The following is a 24,446-nucleotide window of genomic DNA, read 5'->3' on the forward strand; positions in this document are numbered from 1 at the left end:
TGAAAGAAACTAAGAAGATCTCAATAAATTGGGATTATACTATGATCATTGATTGGAAAACTAAGAAAAAAAAAGTCTACATTTTAGTGTAATTGTGATGAATAGTCTACCATAAAGTTTCGAGGAAACGTGATATTATCTTAGTAAGCTGGGGACTTTGGGAGGTAAGTAGGTTCAGAAGGTCATAAGGGTGGGTGCACCTGAGGGGATTGGTGGTGGTGTAAGAAGAGCACAGAGAGCTTGCTTTCTCTTTCCCTCCTTCCCATGAGGATACAGCAGCAAGGCAGTGGTCTGCAAACTGGGAAGTGTGTCCTCACCAGATACCAGTCTACTGCCACTTTGATTTTGGACTTTGCAGAAATAAATTGGTTAGTGCTATTTTATTATAGTCACTTGAACTGATGGAAACACCCTCATACCCCTTAATCCCGTGTCACACGCCTGCCTTTAATTACAGAGGATCAAGTTAACTGAAGGGGTATTTGAGTTCATTTATATGACTTAGAAGGAGGATAATTGTGTTTACGTCCGAAAGTGGACATCTCAGGAGAAATCCCTCACCTAGGGTAAAGTGACCACACTCCAGATTCCTACCCCTATTCCTTGGCATGTGTTTCTGAAAAGTGGATCACACGCATCTTCCCAGGACAAAAGGTCCGCCTCTGTGCACATGATTCTTCATGAGTCACTCAGCCTACTGCACTCCCAGGAGTGGCCAGCCATGCGCACTTCTACACCTGCCTCAGGGTGCTCTGAGCCTCTGCAATGGACTCTTTGTAAAACACAATGTGTTCTTTTTTGTGGATATCTGCACACACTGAAGCGATTCCCAGGCTATGCCTTCCATTCCCACACACCTTTCTCAACCATAACAAATGGAAACAATATATGCAGCAGAAATTACTGAGTGGAAGATTTCTAGCTAGGAACACCAACCAGGCAGAACCGTGGGTCGACAAGAAAAAACCCCCCACACAATTATGCTATTTTATACTGTACCTCAGACATTTTGGGTATTATATGATATGCTTCCATTTTAGTATGTGGTCAACCTGTGTTGGTTTGTAACATACACTCTGGCCTACTGTTGGTGGGGCTATTGCTCAGCTATGAATTTAGCTTCCAAAGCCTTTGCAGTGCAGTTCTGGTCCCCCTCACTTGCGTGCTACCCACAGGTCAATTTTGAAACAGGTCTTGTGCTCAGTGCTGTAGTTCAGTTCTCAAACCTTTTGCTTGTGTTGGTTCTGATCATTTTCATACATGCATCTCTTAGAGGTTTGCCAGGACATTATATAAAAATTTAGTGAATCTCTTTCTCTTGCCTCATCTTTTCCATAAAGCTCCCCATATTCTCTAGTTGGGATAGGGACAGTGTTGGGAGGTAACAAGGATGTAGGGATGGAATTCCAAGCTCTAGGCAACAAGGTGACAGCAGTCACACACACAGTAATTCTAATACTCTACAGAATTAACCCAGGTAAGTCACTAAACAAATAAACCAACAGAAATCTAGCAACCACAACCATCCACAAGGTGGGAACAGAATCCAAAGTTGGTATATGATCTACAATGCCAATTTTTCAATATTGCATGCAAAGAAATAGGAAAGTGTGCCTTATATGTGCATGTATACACAGGAAAAAAACACTTGTTGATAGAAATGCTCTCTGAGGGGGCTAAGATGTTGGATTTAGCAGAAAAGGACTTCAAAACAGGTATAATAAATATGTTTTTAAAACTAATAGAAACCACATGGACAACAGTGGGTGATTGTGGGTGGATGGGGAGAGTGGAGGTAGAAGAGTGTATAGAGGGATAAATAGTGATGGGGAAAAAATTAAAAAAAACACGAATAGAAACCATATCTAAAGAATTTAAAAATGTAATTGCATGACTCATAAAATAAACAATATGAGTAAATAAATTGATATTGTAAATATGAACCAATAAGAATATCTGGATTTTTAGAAGTACAGTAATTGATATGGGTAATTTATTAGAGAAGTTCAAAAACAGATCTGAGCTAGCGGAAGGAAGGATCTGCAAAACTGAAGATAGATCAATGAAGATTTCCCAATTGATGAACAGAAAGATAAAAGAATGTAAAAAAATGAATGAATGCTAATGAGATCCTTAGGAAACCATTAAACATATTACATTAAACATGCAACATGGGGAAGGAGATTGGGTGTGGGAGAATGGATGAAGAAGGTTAAGAGGTACAAACTTCCAATTAAAAAATAAATGAGTCATGGGATGTAATGCACAGCATGTTGACTATAGTCAATAATATTGCATTGCATATTTAAAGATTGCTGAGAGTAAATCTTTTTTTTAAATTCTTTATTGTTTAAAGTATTATTTGAGTCTCTTTTTTCCCCCTATTGAACTCTACCTTTCCACCCTCTTAAAAGTTCTCATCACAAGAAAAAAAATGCTATAACTTTGTATGGTGATGGAAGGTAACTAGATTTTGTGGTGATCATTTTGCAGTGTATGAAAATATTGAATCATTATGTACACTGAAACTAATATAATATTACAGGTCAATTATACTCCAATTTAAAAAATGCAATATTAGTCCCAGAAAGAGAAGAGAGAGAAAGAGGCAGAAAAAATTAATAGCTGAAAGCTCCTCAAATTTGAAAAAGAGATGTAATATCTGTACTTAAAAAGTGCAACAAAGCCCCAGCCAGCAGGCATGACTCAATGATTGAGCAGAGACCTATGAACCAGGAGGTCATGGTTTGATTCCTAGTCAGGCATATGCCCAGGTTGTGGGCTCGATCCCCAGTGTGGGGCGAATAGGAAGCAGCCGATCAATGATTCTCTCTCATCATTGATGTTTCTATCTCTTTCTCCCTCTCCCTTCTTTTCTGAAATCAATAAAAATATATTTTAAAAAGGAAGTTCAACAAACTCAAAATAGTTTAAACATAAAAATATCTACACCTAGTTCCTGTGGACAAGAATCACCTAGTCTAGGCCACTGTTCTAAAGTGTTGCCCCTTGGCAGTCTTAGCGGAGATACTCCACACAATTTCTGCAGGGCTCTCACGCTCCTTGGAGGATAAATAGTTAACTGCATTTTATTTTCATCTCTTGAGTGTATCCATTTGGGAAATAAGGCCTGATGAAGGGTTCACAAATCAATTTAGAAGAGTTTCCTTTAGAAGAGTCACAACTCCACCTGCCCTCAGACTCCTTTGCTTTATTTTGTTTATTCCTTTTAGGACTTTTTACAATTTTATTTTTACATTTCAACTTCTTAAACTTTTAGATTTGGAATAATTTTAGATTTACAGAAAAGTTGGAAATTTAGTGTGGAGAGTTCCTGTATACCTTCCATCCAGTTTCCACAAAGTTAACATATATATATATATATACATATATATATATATATATATATCAGGGAGGAAGAGAGAGGGAGAGAGATAGACACATCAATGATGAGAGAGAATCGTTGATCGAGCCCGCAACCGGGCATGCGCCCTTGACTGGAATTGAACCCAGGACCCTTCAGTTCGCAGGCTGATGCTCTATCCACTGAGCCAAACCGGCTAGGGCCAAAATTAACATCAAAAATAATCATGATACATTTGTCAAAACTGCAACATTAATATTGGTAACAATACTGTGAGCTAAACTTTAATCTTTGTTTGTGCTTAATCTGCCTTGACACCCATATCCTTTTTCACTTCCCTGATCTAATTCTGGATAACAGATTACATCGAGTCTTCATGTGCCATTAGTCCTCTATAACACATGACAGTTTTTAGTCTTCTCTAGCTTTTCCTAAACTTGAGAGTTTTGAAGAGTACAGGTCTTTTGTTGAATTTCTTAAGTCCAGCCTGCACTGAAAGAAGAGGGAAGTGGCCCTAGCCGGCTTGGCTCAGCCGACCTGCAGGCTGCAGGGTCCCGAGTTCAATTCTGGAAAGAAAAATGTCCTCGGGTGAGGATTACCAAACAAAAACAAAAAAAGAAGAAGGAAGTGAAATCCTGGAGGGGTATCTACGTGTTATTTGGAATTCTTTTGTAGGAAAGATTTGCCTCTTCTCATTTATTTCTTTTTTAAAAAAATATATATTTTATTGATTTTTTTACAGAGAGGAAGGGAGAGGGATAGAGAGTTAGAAACATCGATGAGAGAGAGAAACATCGATCAGCTGTCTCCTGCACACTCCCCACTGGGGATGTGCCTGCAACCAAGGTACATGCCCTTGACCGGAATCGAACCTGGGACCCTTGAGTCCGCAGGCCCATGCTCTATCCACTGAGCCAAACCCATTAGGGCTCATTTATTTCTTTATTCAATCTTTTATTTACATCCTGCTTATGCATATGCTTTTTATTCTTTTAGACTATAGTTCTATAGTATCAGATATTTTGGACAAATTATTCTAGCTTTAGCCTTTGTGAGCTCTTTCCGATCTGCTCTTACGTCTTGGTATTTCTGTAATAATTATTTGTTTAAAAATTGTGCTGTACATTTTTCCAGACCATGGTCACCTGGGGTGGGGAAAATGAGAAGAGGTTGGGTAAAGGGAACCTCTTTCAGTTATAAGATGAATATATTCTAGGGATCCAATGTACACCATGGTGACTATAGTTAACCATACTGTATGTATACTTGAAATTTGCTAAAAGAGTAGATGTGTTCTCAGCATGCCAAAAAGAAGAAAAAAAGTCAACTATGCGAGATAATAGATGTATTCCTTTAGCTTGACGGAGGTAATCATTTCAAAGTGTATATAGGTACCAAACAATCATGCCAAAGAATTTAATAATATACAATTTAAAAAATAAATTATACCTCATTAAAGCTGGAAAAAATGCTTTATTTTCGGCACCAGATGACCCCCAGAATCATTTTGCATTCTCCTTGCTTGATGCTGCACTCTGTCACATCCTATTGAATTACTTCCTAATGCTGAGCCTTCCAACTAAGGGCTTCCCACTAAGTCAATAACTAGGAAAAAGTCATAGTATAACCCAGTCAGGATACGTTGAGCCTGCTAGTAAAATAGGACAATATCTCAAAGTGTTGGCAGTATGTGAAGTCATGTATTGCAAGAACCAGGGAGTGGTCATGGGACCAGAATCTGGGGTTTCTGGGTAAGTGGTATTGAGGATTAGATTTGAATGGGTGTGGTGGGAGGGAGGATACAGGATTTAACACCATAGCAGGGACTTCATCAGATGGTGTGAACATGTCTCTAGGATGTTTCCTGGAGATGTGGAATGACTAAAGTACTTGGTGGAGAAATGCCAGAATTGCTATGGCAGACAGTAAGAGTAGGAAACATAGAGCCATTGAGATAGGCATGTTAAGTGGGTAAACTGTGTAAGACCCAGTCATTTATTTTTTGCTCCAGGCATCTAAGCGTTGTTAGTATGCCTTGTAGTGATTTTGAACAATGTCTGTCACTTTTCTGACCTGCTATCCTTCTGCTGACTTCCAAGTTAATTGAAACAGAGATTGAACAACTTGCATCAGTCTTTCAGAACCCCCGCCCCCCCGCCGGACAGGTTTGAACAGACACACACCGTAATTTAAAAATAATGTCTGCTCTCTTCCTCCCTGACTCAGGGGCCAGCTGCCTCTATAGCAGTGTGTGTGGCTACTGCTTTAAAACCACTGCATGCCAGGGAGGGGGTGGAACAAGGGCGAGTAAAATCACCACGGAAATTGTCTACAGTTTTGAAGTCACATTTTCCCTTGATTCAGCATTTGCTTGGTTGCCGTAAGTTGCTGATTGTTTTGCAGAGTTCTGATAAAATTGGTCCTGACGTTTTCTGCTTGTTTTGATGTGTCTGCGGGGAGATGAAAGCTTGGAGCTGCCTAGTCTGCCATTTTGCTGACATTACTCTTCCAGATATTGGTTTTTAAATACCATTCTCCGATTTTAAAAAAGATGGGCTTTGCAAATGGGCACGGAAGCCAACACGAAATTGCTCTCAATGGGCAAAGCTGGAACAATTTAAGCAAATACATAAATAATATTAGTGCTGCATTATAACCCAAGACACAAAATAAATATCCACGAGTCCATAATATACATGAATAATTGAACAAATAAAATAGATATGGGGAAAGGGGCAGATCTTCTTTATGGGACAATTTGAATTAATTCCAATTACTTTCCCTCCCCTGGAGTGTGAGCTAGAACTGTGACTCAGTTCCAAGTGATAGGGTATGGAAAGGGAACATAAAAAGGTCTTCACAGTGCTGAGACCTGGCAGAAACCACCTTAACCCGTGATCAAGGTTAACATCACCAGAGATATCAGGTGCAGATAATGAGTGCACCCTTGATCTGATTTGATGAGGAGGGCACTTCTTTTTTGTGGTAGTTTTTCTTCCATAAAAACCCCTCTTTCAGGTCTGAGGCATTTAGGAATGAGGAGTGCTGACATCTCAGATCTGAGTCAGTCTCAAGGAATTGTCCCTATTGGATGGTAATCACAGCAGTCATGTGTATGCCTGCTTTCTGCAGGGAGCCTGCATCAAATGACTGGTCTGGACAGGATTGAAAAGTCCATAGACGGTCCATTACTGAAACTATGTGCCCCATTCTTTAAGCCTACAGACCCCTATTTGCTTCCTAAAACCCAGAACCACTGGTCCCGTGGGCGCCATTCTGGCAGCAAAGGCCCTCCATCACCCACCTACTGATCCTACAGCCTCCCATTACTGACCCCAGAGACCCCATCACTATATTCAGAGCTGATACATCAGCAGGCTCAGACTCCCATCACTGTCACAGAAACCCCACCTACTAACATAAGACTTCGTATCCTTGAGCCTCCTGACTTGAGGCACCCTGTCTAAACATCACTTGTCCTACAGACAAAATAGATTCCACATGTCAGACATTTCTAGAAATTACTTCTAGAGATCCCTTTGCCAACGCTGGAGAAACCAATTTCTGATTCTGCAACCTTTCAATCACTCAGCCCTCAGCCCCACTGCCTGACTCACAGACAGAGCCCTTACTACTGAACCTATGGACATTCATCACTGACTCCACACAAGCTCATCACTGTCTCCATGTACCACCACCATTAACCCCCAAAGCCCTTTCACTTATTCCACAAACCCAATCCCACACCCCACAGCTCCAGTGAGGTTTGTGGCCAGGCCCCAGGTGGGCCACAAAAGTAGAGAGACATCAAAGACCCCATCACTTTTGCTCACACAAGACTGCTGTCCTCAAAAATGACCAGTAGGTGGCAGAAAAATCCATGATTTTGATAGGTAGACGCCTACTCCACAGATTATGAAGCTCTGAAAGTCTATATAGTTTTTCTGAGGAGACCAGCTCACCTGCCTGGTAAATACTGAGAATTGGAGATTGTTGTGATATTAGAATATTTTCCATCGATACTTTCTCTTCTCAGCCCAACATTTATAACACAGCCTATCCACTCCCATGCCATTTAACCAAATCTGTACCTGTCTGGAGAGTCTTGTGGTCAATCTCATCTTTCTCTTCATTAAAACCCATTAGGAAGACATAATCTGCTTTGAAACTATTTTATGAAAGGCCTGATTATGGTATTTCATGTTCCTTACCAGAGTTTTCTGCATTACCGTGGAGATTTGGCAATTCAAAGTGATGAATCTGAAATGGCCAGAAAGGTGTATGTAATATTTTGGGACAAGCACAGAGTTCATCTGCTTCTAAAATTAAGTTGGTGGAGGTAGCCCTATACTTTTTGTAGTAATAGTAAGAGTGGATATTCATTCAGCACTGACTATGTGCTTGGCACTGTACTACACACTTTATATTGGCAAGTTTAATCTTCATAATACCTATGAAGTGATGGATATCTCACACTTTTTACTAAGAAGTACACTGATGCCCAGAGAATTCAAGTAATTTGCTCAAGCTATACAATAGAAAAACGATCAGGACCATTTCCTGGGCATTCACCCTACATGCAATTAACAATATGGTACTTGATGTTCTCACTGCTGGACTTTATGAATTCAGATTGTTCTCTTGACTCTGTGACACCTGTTCAAATCTTCTCATTACTAGATCTGGGAAAGAGTTTCAACTGTGTCACTCCGAGGAAAGAGCACAAATTCTTAAGAGAGCATTGTGACAATGCTGACATTAGCAGAATGTGGTAAACCAGGACTGTCCCGCCGGCTGCATGTTACCTGACCTTCTTGAGCGCAGTGGAGAGTTTAAGTCATCCCAGCTGCTGCCAGGGACCAACGCAGTCCATCTTCTCCCTCCCCCGCAGGCAAAGCATCATCTACTCCTTCCAGCCTGATGTGTCCCTCTGGTGGCCCAGCGTAAAAGTCAGCACCAGCTCCCTCACACATGGTGCACGTGGCTCCTGGGAGCCTGTGCGCATGCCAGTGGAAGGGGGCAACCACACTGAGGGTACAGACCAACGAGGCTGCGCCAGAGAAGCTTCTCTTCACAACTCTGCTTTGTATAGACCTGGCTCAGCACAGTACAGGGTGGCGGATGGTGTGCGAGGCTCCATGCTGATCCAATGCTGGACTCTTGCGGGTGATTGCCATATGATCAGTCTTTCTGGTCAGAGAACACTCTTCCTTGAGAATTTTTCCTCCCTCTCCTATATGGCCCCTTTGGTCCCTGAACCACTGGGCTCCACCCTTCCCTGGATGGAGCAGAAGGCCTGGTGGGCCCTAGCTGGGTATCTCAATTGGTTAGAACGTTGTCCCTATAGGCCAAGGTTGTGGTTTGGATCCCTGGTCAGGGCACATACAAGAAGCAACCAATGAATACATGAATAAGTGGAACAACAAATCTCTCTCTCTCAAAAATAAAAAAATAAAAAGAAGGCCTGGCCAAGCCAGTCTAAGCAGAGTAGTGAGCCCTGAGCATGGCGATTGGTTGGTGAAGGGCACATGACCCAGCGAGAGTTTGTGGAATTTTTTCTGCTTGGGAAGAGAAAAGGCTGCCTTCTCAGTGGGCTTGCAGCACTGGCAGATGGGAGGCTCTCTGAGGAATGAAGAGTTAAACAGAGCTGTGAGGTCGAGAAACAGACTAAAAGCCTGGAAGGTCCTGAGTTTTGGGGTCCAGCCAGGCCAGAGGCCAGAGGGCAGTTCTATACGAACCAGTTATGAGAGCCCATAAATACCTCCTCTTATGCTTAAGTGACTTTGAGCTTCTTTTCTGTCACTTACAACCTAATGTCATTTTGTGTTTTACCTGCCCCAGCCCTTTCTACAAAGGGCTCTGGTTTCTTTTAATGGATAATGATGTTTAGAAACTGCGATCTGGGCACTAGGTGTGCTCATTGCTGTTAGGTCTGCTCACAAGACAGAACAGAAAACAAATAGTTGATTAATACATATGTGTACATATCTGATAACTTTTTATAGAAACATGTCTATAATTATTTCTGCATCTAAGTACCTGGATATATATTAAAATAAACATGAATTCACACTGCACTTACACATCTAAATCAAACCATCGCCACAGTATACAATCTACTTATCCCCTTTGCTTATGTGGGGAAGGAGGTTGAGTGAATTCATTGGTGGCACCAAAAGACCCTGGAAACAGGTTTGAGGACAAGCAACTGATCCTTGACCTATTTGTGACCTCCTCCTGAGGTAAAAGCTTGAGTGTGTGGTTACAGTCGGGGCATATGGCCTAACAATATTTTATGTTTTATGTGGGAGTAGGTTGTATATTAGGAGGCATGGCTACCTGTCCCTGATCCACAAGTAAGATCCAGCTACATGCCTGTCTGGATTTGGGCATTCTCAGAGGATGGGGAGAGATTAGATTATGGCCTCACCCTGGTGAGTGGCCAGTGTGGAGTGAGAATGAAGGAGCATGACTATGTCCAAGAAAATTCATGCCAACTTTGAAGGACCATGTGGGATAATGATTGAGGTGATTAATCTCTGAGAAATGTTGTGACACCCTACAGAACTCTTTCATGCAGGACATTTCAGGACCAAGGAAGAAGTGTTAAAATATTGGCATCCTCTCTGGTTTTCTTTTATGAACTAGGGGTGATTTCAGTACCTTGTTTATTTGCATTAACATAGCATTATAACCATGATTAATACTATCCTGGTGAATCTTGTTGTTCCCTCTTAATCTCTATGAAATTGAGATAGTTATACTGCATCATTGATACTATTTTTTTCTTTCACATTAAAGTGTAATTGAAATTGATACTGCAATTAAGAATGAAAAGATACTTGAAAATTAGGGCATAAATCCATATTTTTATGAGTATTGTGAGGTTTATTAAAGCAGTGCTCATTATTGCTAAAGTATTAGTAATAATAACTACTAACCATAGGGTATACTATACAAATCCAAATTTATTGAGTGCTTACTTGACTTCAGGTAATATTTCAAGTGTGTTCCATGTATTAAATATTTAATCTTGGCAGTAATTCTGTAAGAGAAGTTCTGTAATTATTTACACGTCACAGTTGAGGAATCTGATGCAAAGAGCTATTGAATGACCTGCCCTGAGGTACTACAGCCAGGAATTAATACAACTTGGATTTTAACCCAAGCACCTTGAGTCCAGGTTCCATTTAGTTAATCTCTGGGTTTCTCACAGTGATTACAGGAATACTTAGCACAAAGCACTAATATTATTTACCCACATTCTGTCACTATTATAATGTTATATCAAGAGGAACTGTAAGGCCGAAACCGGTTTGGCTCAGTGGATAGAGCGTCGGCCTGCGGACTGAAAGGTCCCAGGTTCGATTCCGGTCAAGGGCATGTACCTGGGTTGCGGGCACATCCCCAGTAGGAGATGTGCAGGAGGCAGCTGATCGATGTTTCTCTCTCATCGATGTTTCTAACTCTCTATCTCTCTCCCTTCTTCTCTGTAAAAAATCAATAAAATATATTTTTTTTTAAAAAAAAGAGGAACTGTAAGAAAGTCTCTTTCTAAATCCTTCCTTGTCCCCCTTGTACCCACCTGGCTCCCACCTCCTGTTTTGGTCTTTGCATCCTCCTGACCGATGAGCAGGGGTGGGCAGGCCTGTTCTTGTGCAATTACACCACTGGATTGTTCACCTGGAAGTTGGTGAGTCTGGTAGGTAGTGAGTCCCTCACTATGGTGTCTCCCCATGTATCTATAAGGGGTGAGAATTCTCCCTGCTCTGGGGGTTGAGTGGGGGGTCTTGGGTGTGGGTACAGTGGGGCTGCATATGTTGTTGTTTTGAGACTTGGCTGGAGGCACATAAGTGGCATGTTGATACCTAAACACAAGGGGTCTCTTTCCACCCTCTCAATCGTGATTTCTTTATTCTAGGGCTTGGCCATGTCAATAGGAAAATGCAACTCTAGGAGATCATATTACCAAAGTAACCCTGCCAACTTCTCCCCACTCATCTCTCCCCACGAGCTCACCCTCCCTCCCAGCCCTTTGCCTTCTCTGACCCCTGCGTGGGAACCCTCCATTTTAGCCAGCGAACCAGAAACACAGTAATTGCAGCTCCTTAGTAACCTGGGACATTGTGCTCCCAGGACCACCCATCCATGGCTGATTTGGGACCATGCCCAGGGTATCCGGAGGCTGGACTCATTTAAACCACAGACTGTTCACACAGTGTGCTGATGTCTGTCCTCATGAGCAGTTCTGAGTAACAATAAATTAAAACTGAATAGATGTAGCACGAACTATAGAAAAGAGTGCAGCCAGGAGGGAAAGATGGCATCCTGATAGCAACAGGATAGGAGGTCTTTCTATAATGAGTGACCCAGCAGCTGTGCTTTCCGCCCAGAGCCTGTTGCTTACTCCTTCCCACCGAACCTCGCTCCCTCTCCCTCCTCCCTTCTCCTTCTCTTTCTCTCATCATTTGTTTTATCTCTGTTTTTGCCTCCTTTTTCCTATTTGATGAGCCTCCTGATCTTCCCTTTTCTCTATCTTTTCTCCCTGCTCCTACTTTCTCCTGTTTGCTCCATCTCCTGTCCTTTTGTTCCCTCCCTCTGCTCCTCCTCTCTGCTCACAGGACTGTCTTCCAGTCCCTCATCTCCTGCTACAATTTTTTTTTTCTATTATCTACCATGGAAAGGGCATACCAAGACATGCTAATCTTTTCTTTGCTTGCTGCACCCCCAGAGAGACTCCCACAGAGAGAGTAGGTCACTGCTTCCTCACAACCTTACAGTCACACAGGTAAGATTGCTCCCGCCTTGTATTCAAGTATAATTTCCTGAACCAAGCACCTGTCTACACTCCGCAAACAGTCATTTTGAAATAACTCAAATAAGGCCCGCACAGATTCCATGCCAGTGGATAGAGCGTCGGCTGCGGACTGAAGGGTCCCGGGTTCGATTTCTGCCAAGGGCATGTATCTTGGTCGCAGGGACCCTGGTCAGGGAGAGTGCAGGAGGCAACCAATCAATGTGTTTCTCTCACATTGATGTTTCTCTCTGTCTTTCCCTCTCTCCCCCACTCTCTCTAAAAATGAATGGAAAAGTATCCTCTGGTGAGAAAAAAAGCCAGAACTAAACACAATAAAGAGAGAAGGGACTAGTTCTGAAAGAACTCTGGAAAATTTTTTAAGTTGATTATGTTCAAAGGAAATCTTCAGTCAATACCCAAAAACATTTACTAACCAGACCTCACGTAAGGGGTAAATACTCTATAATTCCAACTTCTGTCTGCATCTTATAGTTTTACAGTGTTTATGGTATTTTATTCTTGGAAAGATGTTTTAGTTTAAAATAGTCAAAATTTGTCTATTTTCTTTCATATTTTTTGCCTTTTGTGATTTGAGATCCTAAGATCACTCCCCTTGGTGTTCTTATAAAAGTTTAAAAGTGTTATATTTTATACTCAGGACCTTAAGATGACAAGGAATGAATTTTATATTTGCAAAGCAGTCTTGATTCTGTGGGAACAAGGAACGTCCTTTCTCCTTCGCCTGGTGGGTTTTGATTCTGCCAGTCATCAGGGGAAGTGAGGGCATGTCAGGTAGAGTCCGACCTCGTCTTTCTGGTTTATCCCTTTGCCTGGGCCCTGAACTCTTGCTTTTGGTAGGATGAGGAGATGCAGGAACTGTGGAGTGAGAAGGATTAGGGTCAGGCGGGCTGTTGCTGGATGAGTGGAAATGAAATCTGAGTGAAGAACTGAGGTAAGGAAGGAAAAGCTGTCACAGTCTCAGTCTGGGATTTATTTTTGTAAATTTTACTGATGCAGACACTGCTTGCAGAAAGTAAGCAAAACGTAGGTGTACAACCCAGTTCTGTTAACAGTGGCCAGATCGAGCAATAGAATATTAAAGCCTAGGCCAGAACCCGAGGAGCGGTGCTTGGAACAGTTGCTGCAGCCTAGGCGTAGACGTTAGAGACGTTAGTCCATTCACAGCGACCAGTTGTGGAGGGGATACACATGGCGCTTAAGGAGTGGTTTCCACTCCATGATTGATATTCACAATTACTTTGTTTCCACACACAATCTGTGAGATCAGCTTCAGGGCAGCCAAGTGAGCAGAGGAGGCAGGGTTGAACCTACAGGTGGAGGGAGATACAGGATTTACTGTCATTCCCTTCCCACCTCTTGTTCACACACCCCCATCCTAAAAAGACAAGGGTGAAGGGGTGGAGGGGTGGGAGAGAGGTCTGAATCCAGGGAGAAGCTAAAGGGGGCAATGAGAGGGGACAGGGAACAAGAAGGAAGCGGGGAAGGAGGCCAAGGTCACCCAAGAGGGAGGTGACAGGGAGGAAGATCTAGGAACAATGACCAGAGCCTGGGCTGCAGAGGAGATATACATAGGATGCTACTCACGTGACATTTGCAGCCTGTTCTGTATGCTATCTGGAAACCTATTTTCTGCTCTCTGGTGAGCAGGTTCCAGAGATATATCATATGGCACTTCGTGAAGTTCAATCTTCCGGCCCTCAGGAAGCCTGCGGTGATCAGAGAGCATGGCCTGGGGTCAGCACAGCATGCATGGATGCCCCCTGGGAAGGACATGCTAAGGCCCTAAGGTAGTTAGCCCCAGAGAGTCTGGAAACCCAGAGGCTGGTACAGTGATCCACAAATCATGGACGACTTCAAAATGGCCCAGCATTTTCCTAGGATACATCTGTCAGATTATGAAGAAGAGGTCCCTGGTCCTCCATGGAGCTGGGGTTGCGGAAATACAGTGATCATGAGGGGCTCCATGGGGATGGGGTGCTCACCTGCAATAAGTAACTGTGATTGTTCAGGAAATGTCCCCTGATATCCACAGTCATCCGAACGAAGTGGGGTGTAGATACTACTGATTAGTGGGAGGGGATGGGGACCCTTGAGGATCTGTGATGGGGGAGAAAGAGAGGCTAAGACCTTAGTTTTCTAGGCTCTAGACACCATTAAAATCCCTCCGCCCAAGCACATTGGAAAGTCTAGTTTATTTTGAAGGAAGGGGTTAAGAAGGAAAGAGGTATTGGGTTTACCTTAATGGTGTTAATTTTGAAACTTCGTTTTAGCACAGTGTTTTCTCCTGGTCCTAGTATCTCCACAAGTAAGACTGGGAGGAGGAAGAAATAGGTCAGGAGCCCATAGGTTCATTGATTTAACTTTTTTCGTCCTGAGTCTCCTGGAGACATTGTTCAGATCTACAGAGCTCCCCCACCTCTGCATTTCTCCACCCCATGGTGAGACCTTCTTGATGCAGGCTTCCCTGGTCTCTCCCTAGACTCACCAATGTCTGACATGCAGAAATATGTCTGAGGGTGCTGACGTTTACATTGACAAGCACTGCAAGGTGTGGACAGAGTCAGGAGCAAGGATAAGGCCAGCAGGACTGAGGGATCCATGGTGGGTCCTGGGGAACACAGGGCATGCGTTAAATCATGAACTTTTTCTAGCCCAGCCGCCCCCATTCACCTACAGATAGAAACTGAGCTGGCTTTGGCGGACTCTCTACCTCTCTTAATGTCTAGGGACCTAGAAAGACAGAGTCCAGCCCTCAACAATCTTGTGGACCACATGCATGAAGTCGGTGACTCATGTCTAAAATGTCTTACCTGGCCTGGCTGGCCTGGCTCAGTGGTTGAGGGTCACCCTATGAATCAGGAGGTCGTGATTTGATTCCTAGTCAGGGCACATGCCCTGTTTGGAGGCTCAATCCCCAGGAGGCAGGAGACAGCCTATCAATGATTCTCTCTCATCATGGATGTTTCTATCTCCTTCTCCCTTTCTTTCTGAAATCAATAAACATATATTTTAAAATGTCTTACCTCTGTCAGGTTGGTCCAAGGTGTACCACTGCTTCCACAGAACACCAAGCACTACGAAGGTTAAATAGTCTTCTGAATTTCCTTTTCATCCTGAGGCTTATCATCCGGAATGTACAATCTGATTACGGGGTGTACCCGTCACTTGGAATCATTTTTCTCTCATCTGCATTTTCTTTCAGCCATGTTGTTGCCTGAACTCATAGGTTTTATCCTTTCATGCTGGTTACTATTACATTGTGTGACTAAACCAAAATGTGTTTATTCATTCAGTTATTGATAGATTTTGGGGCATTATGAGTAACACTATTATATACATTCATTACAAGTCTTTTTGTTTCCTATGTTTTTATTATTTGTGCAAACACTAAAGCTGTAATCATTTGATCATGTGATTTTTATATCATTAACTTCATAAAAAACTGTTGGACTTTTTCCAAATTGGTTGTAATATCTTATACTCCCAAGAACAATTTAGAAGACTGCTACTTACTTCAAATCTTTGTCAACACTTGGTATTATCCATCTTTCATAATTCTTGCCATTGTAGTGAATACAAAGTGGTGTCTTATAAAGGTTTCATTTACATTTTCCCAAAATAAGTATTTTTAGGAACTGTTGGTCATTCATATATTATGTTTTTATGGAGTGTCTATTCAAATATTGTGCCTATTCATATTGTTTCTTTTATCATTGAGTGGTAAGAGGCTTTTTTTCCTTAATATATTCTGAATATAGGATGCCTGTCAAGTATATGTGTTTTGATTTTGCAAAAAGGGTGTTTTATTTTGTATTTACTGCAGCACTGACATTTCATTTATATAGTCTATGGGTGTTTTTTAAAATTTAAATTCTTTATTGTTGAAAGTATTACATATGTCTCCTATTTCCCCCCATTGGCCTTCCCCTGGCCACCCCACCTCCTGGCACATCCCCTTACCCCCCTACTGTCTGTGTCCAGTGGTTATTCTTATATACATGCATACAAGTCATTTGGTTGATCTCTTACCTTTCTCGCCCCTCCCCTGCCTTCCCTCTGAGGTTTGATGGTCTGTTCAATGTTTCTATGTCTCTGAATCTATTTTTATTCATCAGTTTACATTGTTCATTATATTCCACAAATGAGTGAGATCATGTGATACTTATTCTTCTCTGACTGACTTATTTCACTTAGCATAATGCTCTCCAGGTCCATCCATGCTGTTATGAATGGTAAGAGTTCTTTCTTTTTTACAGCAGCATAGTATTCCCTTGTGTAGATGAACCATAGTGTTTTAATCCACTCATCTGCTGATGGGCACTTAGGCTGTTTCCAGATCCTCTCTCTGCAGCTTACTCTTACTTTTGGAATTACAGTTTTTGAAGAGTGGGAGTTTTAAATTTTAATGAAGCACAATTATCGATTTGCCTTTTACAGTTTTTGCTTTTTGTGCCCCAGCTAAGAAACTGTTGCCTATTCAACTGATAAATTTTATTTCATTTAGGTTCTTAGCAGACAAAGCTAGGGAATATGTTACCTATGTATACAAAGATATTTATATAAACATTTTTGTTAGTGTATGTGTGTGTATGACCTTATAGCCACAGAAAACCTCCCTGTGCTCAATATGGTTCCCAAAGTCTGTGTGATATTCCTTCTGTCCCATAGGTTTTCTCATGTAGAATCACCCCCCGATTCCAAGGTTTTGGTTGAACTCCACAGAAGGTGAGATCACGGACAATTTGTGCATGGAGTTTGCAGCCTCCTTTATTCCTATTAACCACAACTATGCTCATTTAGATTTTTGATTCGTGGCTCTATTTTATTGAGGATTTTATTTATTTATTTATTTTTGTACTACTGTCACTCTCTCCCTTTATGTTGCTCAATATTTGCTTTACATATTTAGGTGCTCCTACTTTGGGTGCATAGAATATTCTGAGAATGTTAAATGGAAGGACCTGCTTATTGGAAGGGTGATGTCGAGGGTCTGGATCAGTTAGGTGGGGATTGTAGATGAGTCAATATCAGGCAGTGCCTTTATTTCTGACACTGTATGGAAGCCCATTCCGACTTCTGAGTCTGTGCCACGAGAACCATCTCCCCTGCCGGGCTTCTTCTCCCAGAATGGACCCAGGGAACCTTTGGGGTCCAATGATAGGGACCATGTACTTTTGAGTTTCAATGAGCGGATTTATTTAAAAACTACATAAACCTGATAATCTTAGTTGGTTAATTTATTTTCAAAAGGTTATATATTGACAATCCTGAAACTAATTTATACAGAGAGGGGCAAAAGTATGTTTACAGTTGTTTTGTACGGAAAATAATTACTCAATAACAATAGTATGAGAATGAACTCTGTGCTCCATGTACTCACAATGGTAATCCTACTTTTGCCCCACCCTGTATGTATATTGGGGTTGAACAAATAAGGGAATTATATAAAATGGAAGTCAGAGTTCTTATTGTCAGAGAAAAATGGTACAAATAATCAAGGATTGAAGGCTAGAATAAACTCTGGATCACTTCATAGTTAAAGATAGTATGAACACATGTAAATTTTAATATACATTGAGAGACAGAGAAATAGTTGTAACTGTGTATATGCATGAACTAGTACACATATTTCTTAGCTCTGTTTATTGAGAAGGCCTACACGTGGTAGCACCCAGGAGCAATGAATAACCTAGAGCTCAAATATGGGTTTCTAAATTCCATTGTCCAATTAAAACAGGAGGGCATGGCCAGTACAGTGTAGAAAAAGAAAAATAGAGGCTGCACAGCGGAGAAGCCTGGCCAACACCACTGTATGCAGGTGAGGAATGTCACCACCGCAGGGGTAAAATGTCAATGCTATGTTGTGATGTGGGACAATGAGAAAAGGCCTTCCTCTCTGTGGTATTCTTCTCCCAAATCCATAGTCCCGGTGTCATCACGAAAATACACCAGACAAACCCAAATTGAGGAACAGTCCACAGAACACCTGTCCAGTACTCTTAAAAATTGCCAGCTTGTTGAAAACGAAGTTAAACGGAGCAGTTGTCACAGCGCAGAGAAGACTGGGGAGACAGGGTGACTAAGTTCTGCAGTGTCCTGGCTTGGATGCTGGCCCAGGAAAAACCGAAAAGCTGTAGAAATCTGAAGAGAGTGTCATTTAGTTAATAGAATTATACACTTGCTAAATCTCATAGTTTTTTGTTGTTGTTGTTGTTGTTAATCCGCACTAGAGGATATTTTTCCCATTGATTTTTAGAGCAAATGGAAGGGAGGGGGACAGAGAGAAACATCTATGTGAGAGGGACATGCATTGGTTGCCTCCTGCACAAGTCCCAGCACCATCAGGGTCTGGGGATGGAGCCTACCACCAAGGTAAATGCTCTTGACCGGAATTGAACCCATGACCCTTCAGTCCACAGGCCTGGGCTCTAATCACTGGGAATAACAGGCTGGGGGAAATTTCTTAGTTTTCACAAATATACCATAGATACATAAGATGTTATCATTAGGGCCAATGAGGTTCAGGGTGTACAGATGCTGCTCAACTTACCATTGGAGTAACAGAAACATCAGGCCAGGTAAGACATTTTACACGTGAGGCACAGACTTCATGCATGCAGCCTCTATTTTTCTTTTTCTACACTGTACTGGCCATGCCCTCTTGTTTTAATTGGACAATGGAATTTAGAAACCCATACTTGAGCTCTAGGTTATTCGTTGCTCCTGGGTGCTACCGCGTGTAGGCCCTCTCAATAAACAGAGCTAAGAAATACGTGTACTAGTTCATGCATATACACAGTTACAACTATTTCTCTGTCTCTCAATGTATATTAAAATTTACATGTGTTCATACTATCTTTAACTATGTTCAAAAATGCATTTAATACAGCTAACCTAAACATCATAGCTTTGCCTAGCCTGCCTTAGACTTCCTCAGAACACTTACATTAGCCTGAAGTTGGGCAAAAACAGTTAACACACGATCACACAGTAGCATATGGGTTGTTTATCCTCCTGCTCACGTGGCTGACTGAGAGCTATGGCTCACTGCCTCTCCCCAGCATCATGACAGAATATCACATCACATATTGCTACCTAGGAAAAGAGCAAAATTCGAATTGGAAGTATGGTTTCTCTTGGAAGCATATCACTTTTTCACCATCATAATGTAAAAAAATCTTAAGGCAAGGGCCATCTGTGTATGAAGTCTCTGTACCATCTTGGCACAGCTTTTTTAAAATTCCAAATTATTGCACATCTTAAAAAACCTAACTAAATATAATAAAGAGAGAAGAGATTGGTTTTGAAAGGACTCTGGAAATTTTTAAGGAAAACGTCAATCAATTCCCCAGAACATTTACTATCCAGACCTCACTTGTACAGTAGGCTGTAAATCTTCTACAATTTCAATCTATGTCGGCATCTTATAATTTTACAGTGTTTACGGTACTTTATTCTTGGAAAGATGTTTTATTTTAAAATAGTCAAATTTGCCAATATTTTCTTTCATGGTTCTTGCCTTTTGTGATTTGATGACCTAAAATTATTCCCCTTTGTGTTCTTATAAAAGTTGAAAAGTGTAATGTTTTACACTCAGGACCTTAAGATGACAAGGAATGATTTTTATATTTGCAAAGCAGTCTTGATTCTGTGGGAACAAGGAACGTCCTTTCTCCTTCGCCTGGTGGGTTTAGATTCTGCCAGTCATCAGGGGAAGTGAGGGCATGTCAGGTAGAGTCCGACCTCGTCTTTCTGGTTTATCCCTTTGCCTGGGCCCTGAACTCTTGCTTTTGGTAGGATGAGGAGATGCAGGAACTGTGGAGTGAGAAGGATTAGGGTCAGGCGCACTGTTGCTGGATGAGTGGAAATGAAATCTGATTGAAGAACTGAGGTAATAAAGGAAAAGCTGTCACAGTCTCAGTCTGGGATTTATTTTTGTAAATTTTACTGATGCAGACACTGCTTGCAGAAAGTAAGCAAAACTTAGGTGTACAACCCAGTCCTGTTAATATTGACCAGATCGAGCAATAGAATATTAAAGCCTAGGCCAGAACCCGAGGAGCGGTGCTTGGAACAGTTGTTGGAGGAGCAGTCATGGAAGAGCTCTCAGAGGTGGGACTGGGATGTTAGTCCATTCACAGTGACCAGTTGTGGAGGGGACACACATGGAGTTTAAGGAGTGGTTTCCACTTAATGATTGATATTCACAATTTCTTTGTTTCCACACACAATCTGTGTGATCACCTTCAGGGCAGCCAAGTGTGCAGAGGAGGCAGGGTTGTACCTACAGGTGAAGGGAGATACAGGATTTACTGTCATTCCCTTCCCACCTCATGTTCACACACCCCCATCCTAAAAAGACAAGGGTGAAGGGGTGGAGGGGTGGGGGAGGGGTCTGAATCCAGGGAGAAGCTAAAGGGGGCAATGAGAGGGGGCAGGGAATAGGAAGGAAGCGGGGAAAGAGGCCAAGGTCACCCAAGAGGGAGGTGACAGGGAGGAAGATCTAGGAACAATGACCAGAGCCTGGGCTGCAGAGGAGATATACATAGGATGCTACTCACGTGACATTTGCAGCCTCTTTTGTATCCTCCCAGGAAACCTATTGTCTGCTCTGTGGTGAGCCTGACCTAGTAAAACATTATATGGCACCTTGTGAAGTTCACTCTTCCGGCCCTCAGGAAGCCTGCGGTAATCAGAGAGCATGGCCTGGGGTCAGCACAGCATGCATGGATGCCCCCTGGGAAGGACATGCTAAGGCCCTAAGGTAGTTAGCCCCAGAGAGTCTGGAAACCCAGAGGCTGGTACAGTGATCCACAAATCATGGATGACTTCAAAATGGTCCAGCATTTTCCTAGGATACATCTGTCAGATTATGAAGAAGAGGTCCCTGGTCCTCCATGGAGCTGGGGTTGCGGAAATACAGTGGTCATGAGGGGCTCCATGGGGATGGGGTGCTCACCTGCAATAAGTAACTGTGATTGTTCAGGAAATGTCCCCTGATATCCACAGTCATCCGAACGAAGTGGGGTGTAGATATTACTGATTAGTGGGAGGGGGTGGGGACCCTTGAGGATCTGTGATGGGGGAGAAAGAGAGGCTAAGACCTTAGGTTTCCTTGAAGGTGCTAGGCTCTAGACACCATTAAAATCCCTCCGCCCAAGCACATTGGAAAGTCTAGTTTATTTTGAAGGAAGGGGTTAAGAAGGAAAGAGGTATTGGGTTTACCCTAATGGTGTTGATTTTGAAACTTCGTTTTAGCACAGTGTTTTCTCCTGGTCCTAGTATCTCCACAAGTAAGACTGGGAGGAGGAAGAAATAGGTCAGGAGCCCATAGGTTCATTGATTTAACTTTTTTCATCCTGAGTCTCCTGGAGACATTGTTCAGATCTACAGAGCTCCCCCACCTCTGCATTTCTCCACCCCATGGTGAGACCTTCTTGATGGAGACTTCCCTGTGTCTCCCAAGACTCACCAATGTCTGAGGAGCAGTAATATGCCTGAGTGTGCTGAAGTTTACATTGACAAGCATTTCAAGGTGTGGACAGAGCCAGGAGCAAGAGAAAGGCCAGCAGGACTGAGGGATCCATGGTGGGTCCTGGGAACACAGGGCATGTGTTAAATCATGAACTTTTTTTTAGCTCAGCACCCCCATTCACCTACAGATAGAAACTGAGCTGGCTTTGGCGGACTGTCTACCTCTCTTAATGTCTAGAGACCTAGAAAGACAGAGTCCAGCCCTCAACAATCTTGTGGACCATATGCATGAAGTCGGTGACTCATGTCTAAAATGTCTTACCTGGCCTGGCTGGCATGGCTCAGTGGTTGAGGGTTACCTATGAACCAGGAGGTCACAGCTCGATTCCAGGTCCAGCACATGTCCAGGTTTTGGGCTCAATCCCCCGTGTGGGTGTGTAGGAGTCAGCCAATCAATGATTCTCTGTCATCATTGATGTTTCTGTCTACCTCTCCTTCTCTCTTCCTTTTTGAAATCAATAAAAAAATATACATATATATATATATTTTTAAAATATATTTTATTGATTTTTTACAGAGAGGAAGGGAGAGAGATAGAGAGTTAGAAACATTGATGAGAGAGAAACATCGATCAGCTGCCTCCTGCACATCTCCCACTGGGGATATGCCCGCAACCCAGGTACATGCCCTTGACCGGAATCGAACCCGGGACCCTTCAGTCCGCAGGCCGACGCTCTATCCACTGAGCCAAACCAGTTTCGGCAAAAAAAAAATATATTTTAAAATGTCTTATCTCTATCAGGCCAAGCTAAGGTGTACCACTGCTTCCACAGAAGAGCCAGAACCAGGAAGGATAAATAGTCTTCTGAATTTCCTATTCACCCTGGGGCTTGTCCACCTGGGAGGTACAATCTGATTACTGGGTGTACCCATCACTTGGAATCATTTTTCTCTCGTCTGCATTTTCTTTTCATCTTTCGAGCATGTCAACCAGGCAGGTATGGTCCAACTATTGGGTACATTTGTCACTTAGAATTTTTTTCTGATGATTATTTAAGGAGTCACCCACTCCACCTATTCCTGGACAGTACTATGGACTCAACTGTGCCTCCTTAAAATTTACAGGTTCAAGTCCTTAGAATATGATTATTTAGAGACAGGGTCTTTAAGAAGAGAATTAAGGTAAAATGAGGTCATTAGGTTGGGTCCTAATCCAACATGGCTTATCTTTATCTGCAGAGATTAGGACACAGATAAACACATAGAAGGAAGCCCATTTGAAGATACAAGGAGAAGATGGCCATGTATGAACTAAGGAGATACTCAGAAGATCTGGACTTCCAGCCTCCAGAACTATAAGGAAATACATTTCTGTTGTTTAGGCCACCCAGTCTGTGGTACATAGTTATAGCAGCCCTAGAAAACTGACAGACTCCTTTGTTTTATTTATAAAGTAGTGCCCCGGTGCACAGATTCATGCACATTAAAAGGAAACTAATTAGAAGATGGCTGGTGGGGCAGGACTGGGTGAGAGGGACCAGACAGGCCCTGGAGTCAACCTCCTGCAGTCCCTCCCCGGCCCGCCGCACCTGGGTGTCTGTGCAGTGAGCAGGGTCCTTCAGCTTTGGCCTGCAGGGATCTATATATAGAAAAGCCTAAGTAACTGTCCAACCATCCGACCGGTAGGTATGACGTGCAATGACCACCAGGGAGCAGACACTATGACTGGTATCTATGACACACACTGACCATCGGGGCAGACGCTCAAGTCTTATGTCACATATCTGACACCGCCTCTTCTGAGGTGCCTTAGCTGCTGCGGCTCTCTGGTAATGCACCCCTGTACCAGAGAGGAGGGAGCCCGATTCCAGGGCGTGTCACCCGAGAAAGGCACCCTCGCAATCCAGGACCACTCAGGGGATGTCAGAGAGCTAGTTTCAACCAAATCCCTGCAGGCCAGGTGGAGGAATCTGTGCACTGGGCCTCTAGTAGATATATATATTTAGGGCCTTTGTACAATTTAAATTTGTACAGGATTTTGAGAAAATAAAATCACCTCCAACACCAAATTTACCAAACAAGATTTATTCCATCATTCCACTTCTATTCTGTCCCTACCTCTATTTCTGCCCCTCCCTGAACCCCCTCACATTTCCATTTATGATATGGCTTACCCTCCCATTGCTATGTTAATGGAAACATCTATAAGCACATGCATCCACTCTCTCAGGTAAAACTGCAGCACACTGTCTACATAGCTTTTGTTATCTTGCTATTTTTATTTTATGCCATATCCTCAAATGACACTACAATAGTATATATTCCTATTCTTCAGATGGTTCTATAATCCTCCATGCTATTGTGCCCTGGATTACTATCCAACCAGTTCCTGATTATTGGTCCTTTCACTACTTTTCTGTTGCTTGCTCTTACGAATAGTACTTCAGTGATATTTGCTATATTTGAAAATGTGATTTTTAGAAGTGATTTCTAGAAAATGGATTGGGCTAGGGGCCATTTGCATTTTTTGTGTGACTTGTCTATATCATGTCCTATTTTTTTCTATAGGTTTGATTGATTTTTTTCTATATCAATTAACCCAATACCTCTACTACAAAGATACCTTTTTCCATTCTTAATCGAGACATCACCTTTATCATATACTAAATTTCCTTATGCATTTGAGACTGTATTATGATGTTCCAGCCAATTAATCTATGCGTCCATTCCTTCATCAGTACCACACTGCAGAGACTTTAAAAATAATTGAATGTTATAAGTGTTTTAATA

General features: G+C 42.3%; 1 protein-coding gene and 1 pseudogene across 1 annotated transcript; both read right to left on the reverse strand.

The window, feature by feature from the left end:
• Window positions 1–13,309: 13,309 nt before the first annotated feature.
• Window positions 13,310–14,848, reverse strand: LOC132216268 (metalloproteinase inhibitor 1-like). The gene is made up of 5 exons (XM_059665439.1): window positions 14,668–14,848; window positions 14,420–14,493; window positions 14,165–14,279; window positions 13,767–13,888; window positions 13,310–13,489 (listed from the first exon to the last, which is right to left on the reverse strand). Exons 1-5 carry the CDS (start codon window positions 14,846–14,848, stop codon window positions 13,310–13,312), a joined length of 672 nt encoding a protein of 223 aa, XP_059521422.1.
• A 5,426-nt stretch (window positions 14,849–20,274) lies between these two features.
• On the reverse strand, window positions 20,275–21,994 carry LOC132216269 (metalloproteinase inhibitor 1-like; annotated as a pseudogene).
• Window positions 21,995–24,446: the final 2,452 nt, after the last annotated feature.

This window comes from Myotis daubentonii, chromosome 15 (assembly GCF_963259705.1).
Source record: "Myotis daubentonii chromosome 15, mMyoDau2.1, whole genome shotgun sequence".
Taxonomy (NCBI): Eukaryota; Metazoa; Chordata; class Mammalia; order Chiroptera; family Vespertilionidae; genus Myotis; species Myotis daubentonii.

Excerpts from the sequence above, each read along its gene's own strand:
- LOC132216268 (XM_059665439.1), bottom strand. The coding sequence starts at position 14,848 with ATGGGGGCGGCTGGGCTAGAAAAAGTTCATGATTTAACGCATGCCCTG. Across the intron at positions 14,494-14,667 it reads TTTCTGCATGTCAGACATTG|TCTTACTTGTGGAGATACTA; the intron begins GTGAGTCTAGGG and ends TCCTCCTCCCAG. Across the intron at positions 13,889-14,164 it reads ATCACAGTTACTTATTGCAG|GCTTCCTGAGGGCCGGAAGA; the intron begins GTGAGCACCCCA and ends TGATCACCGCAG.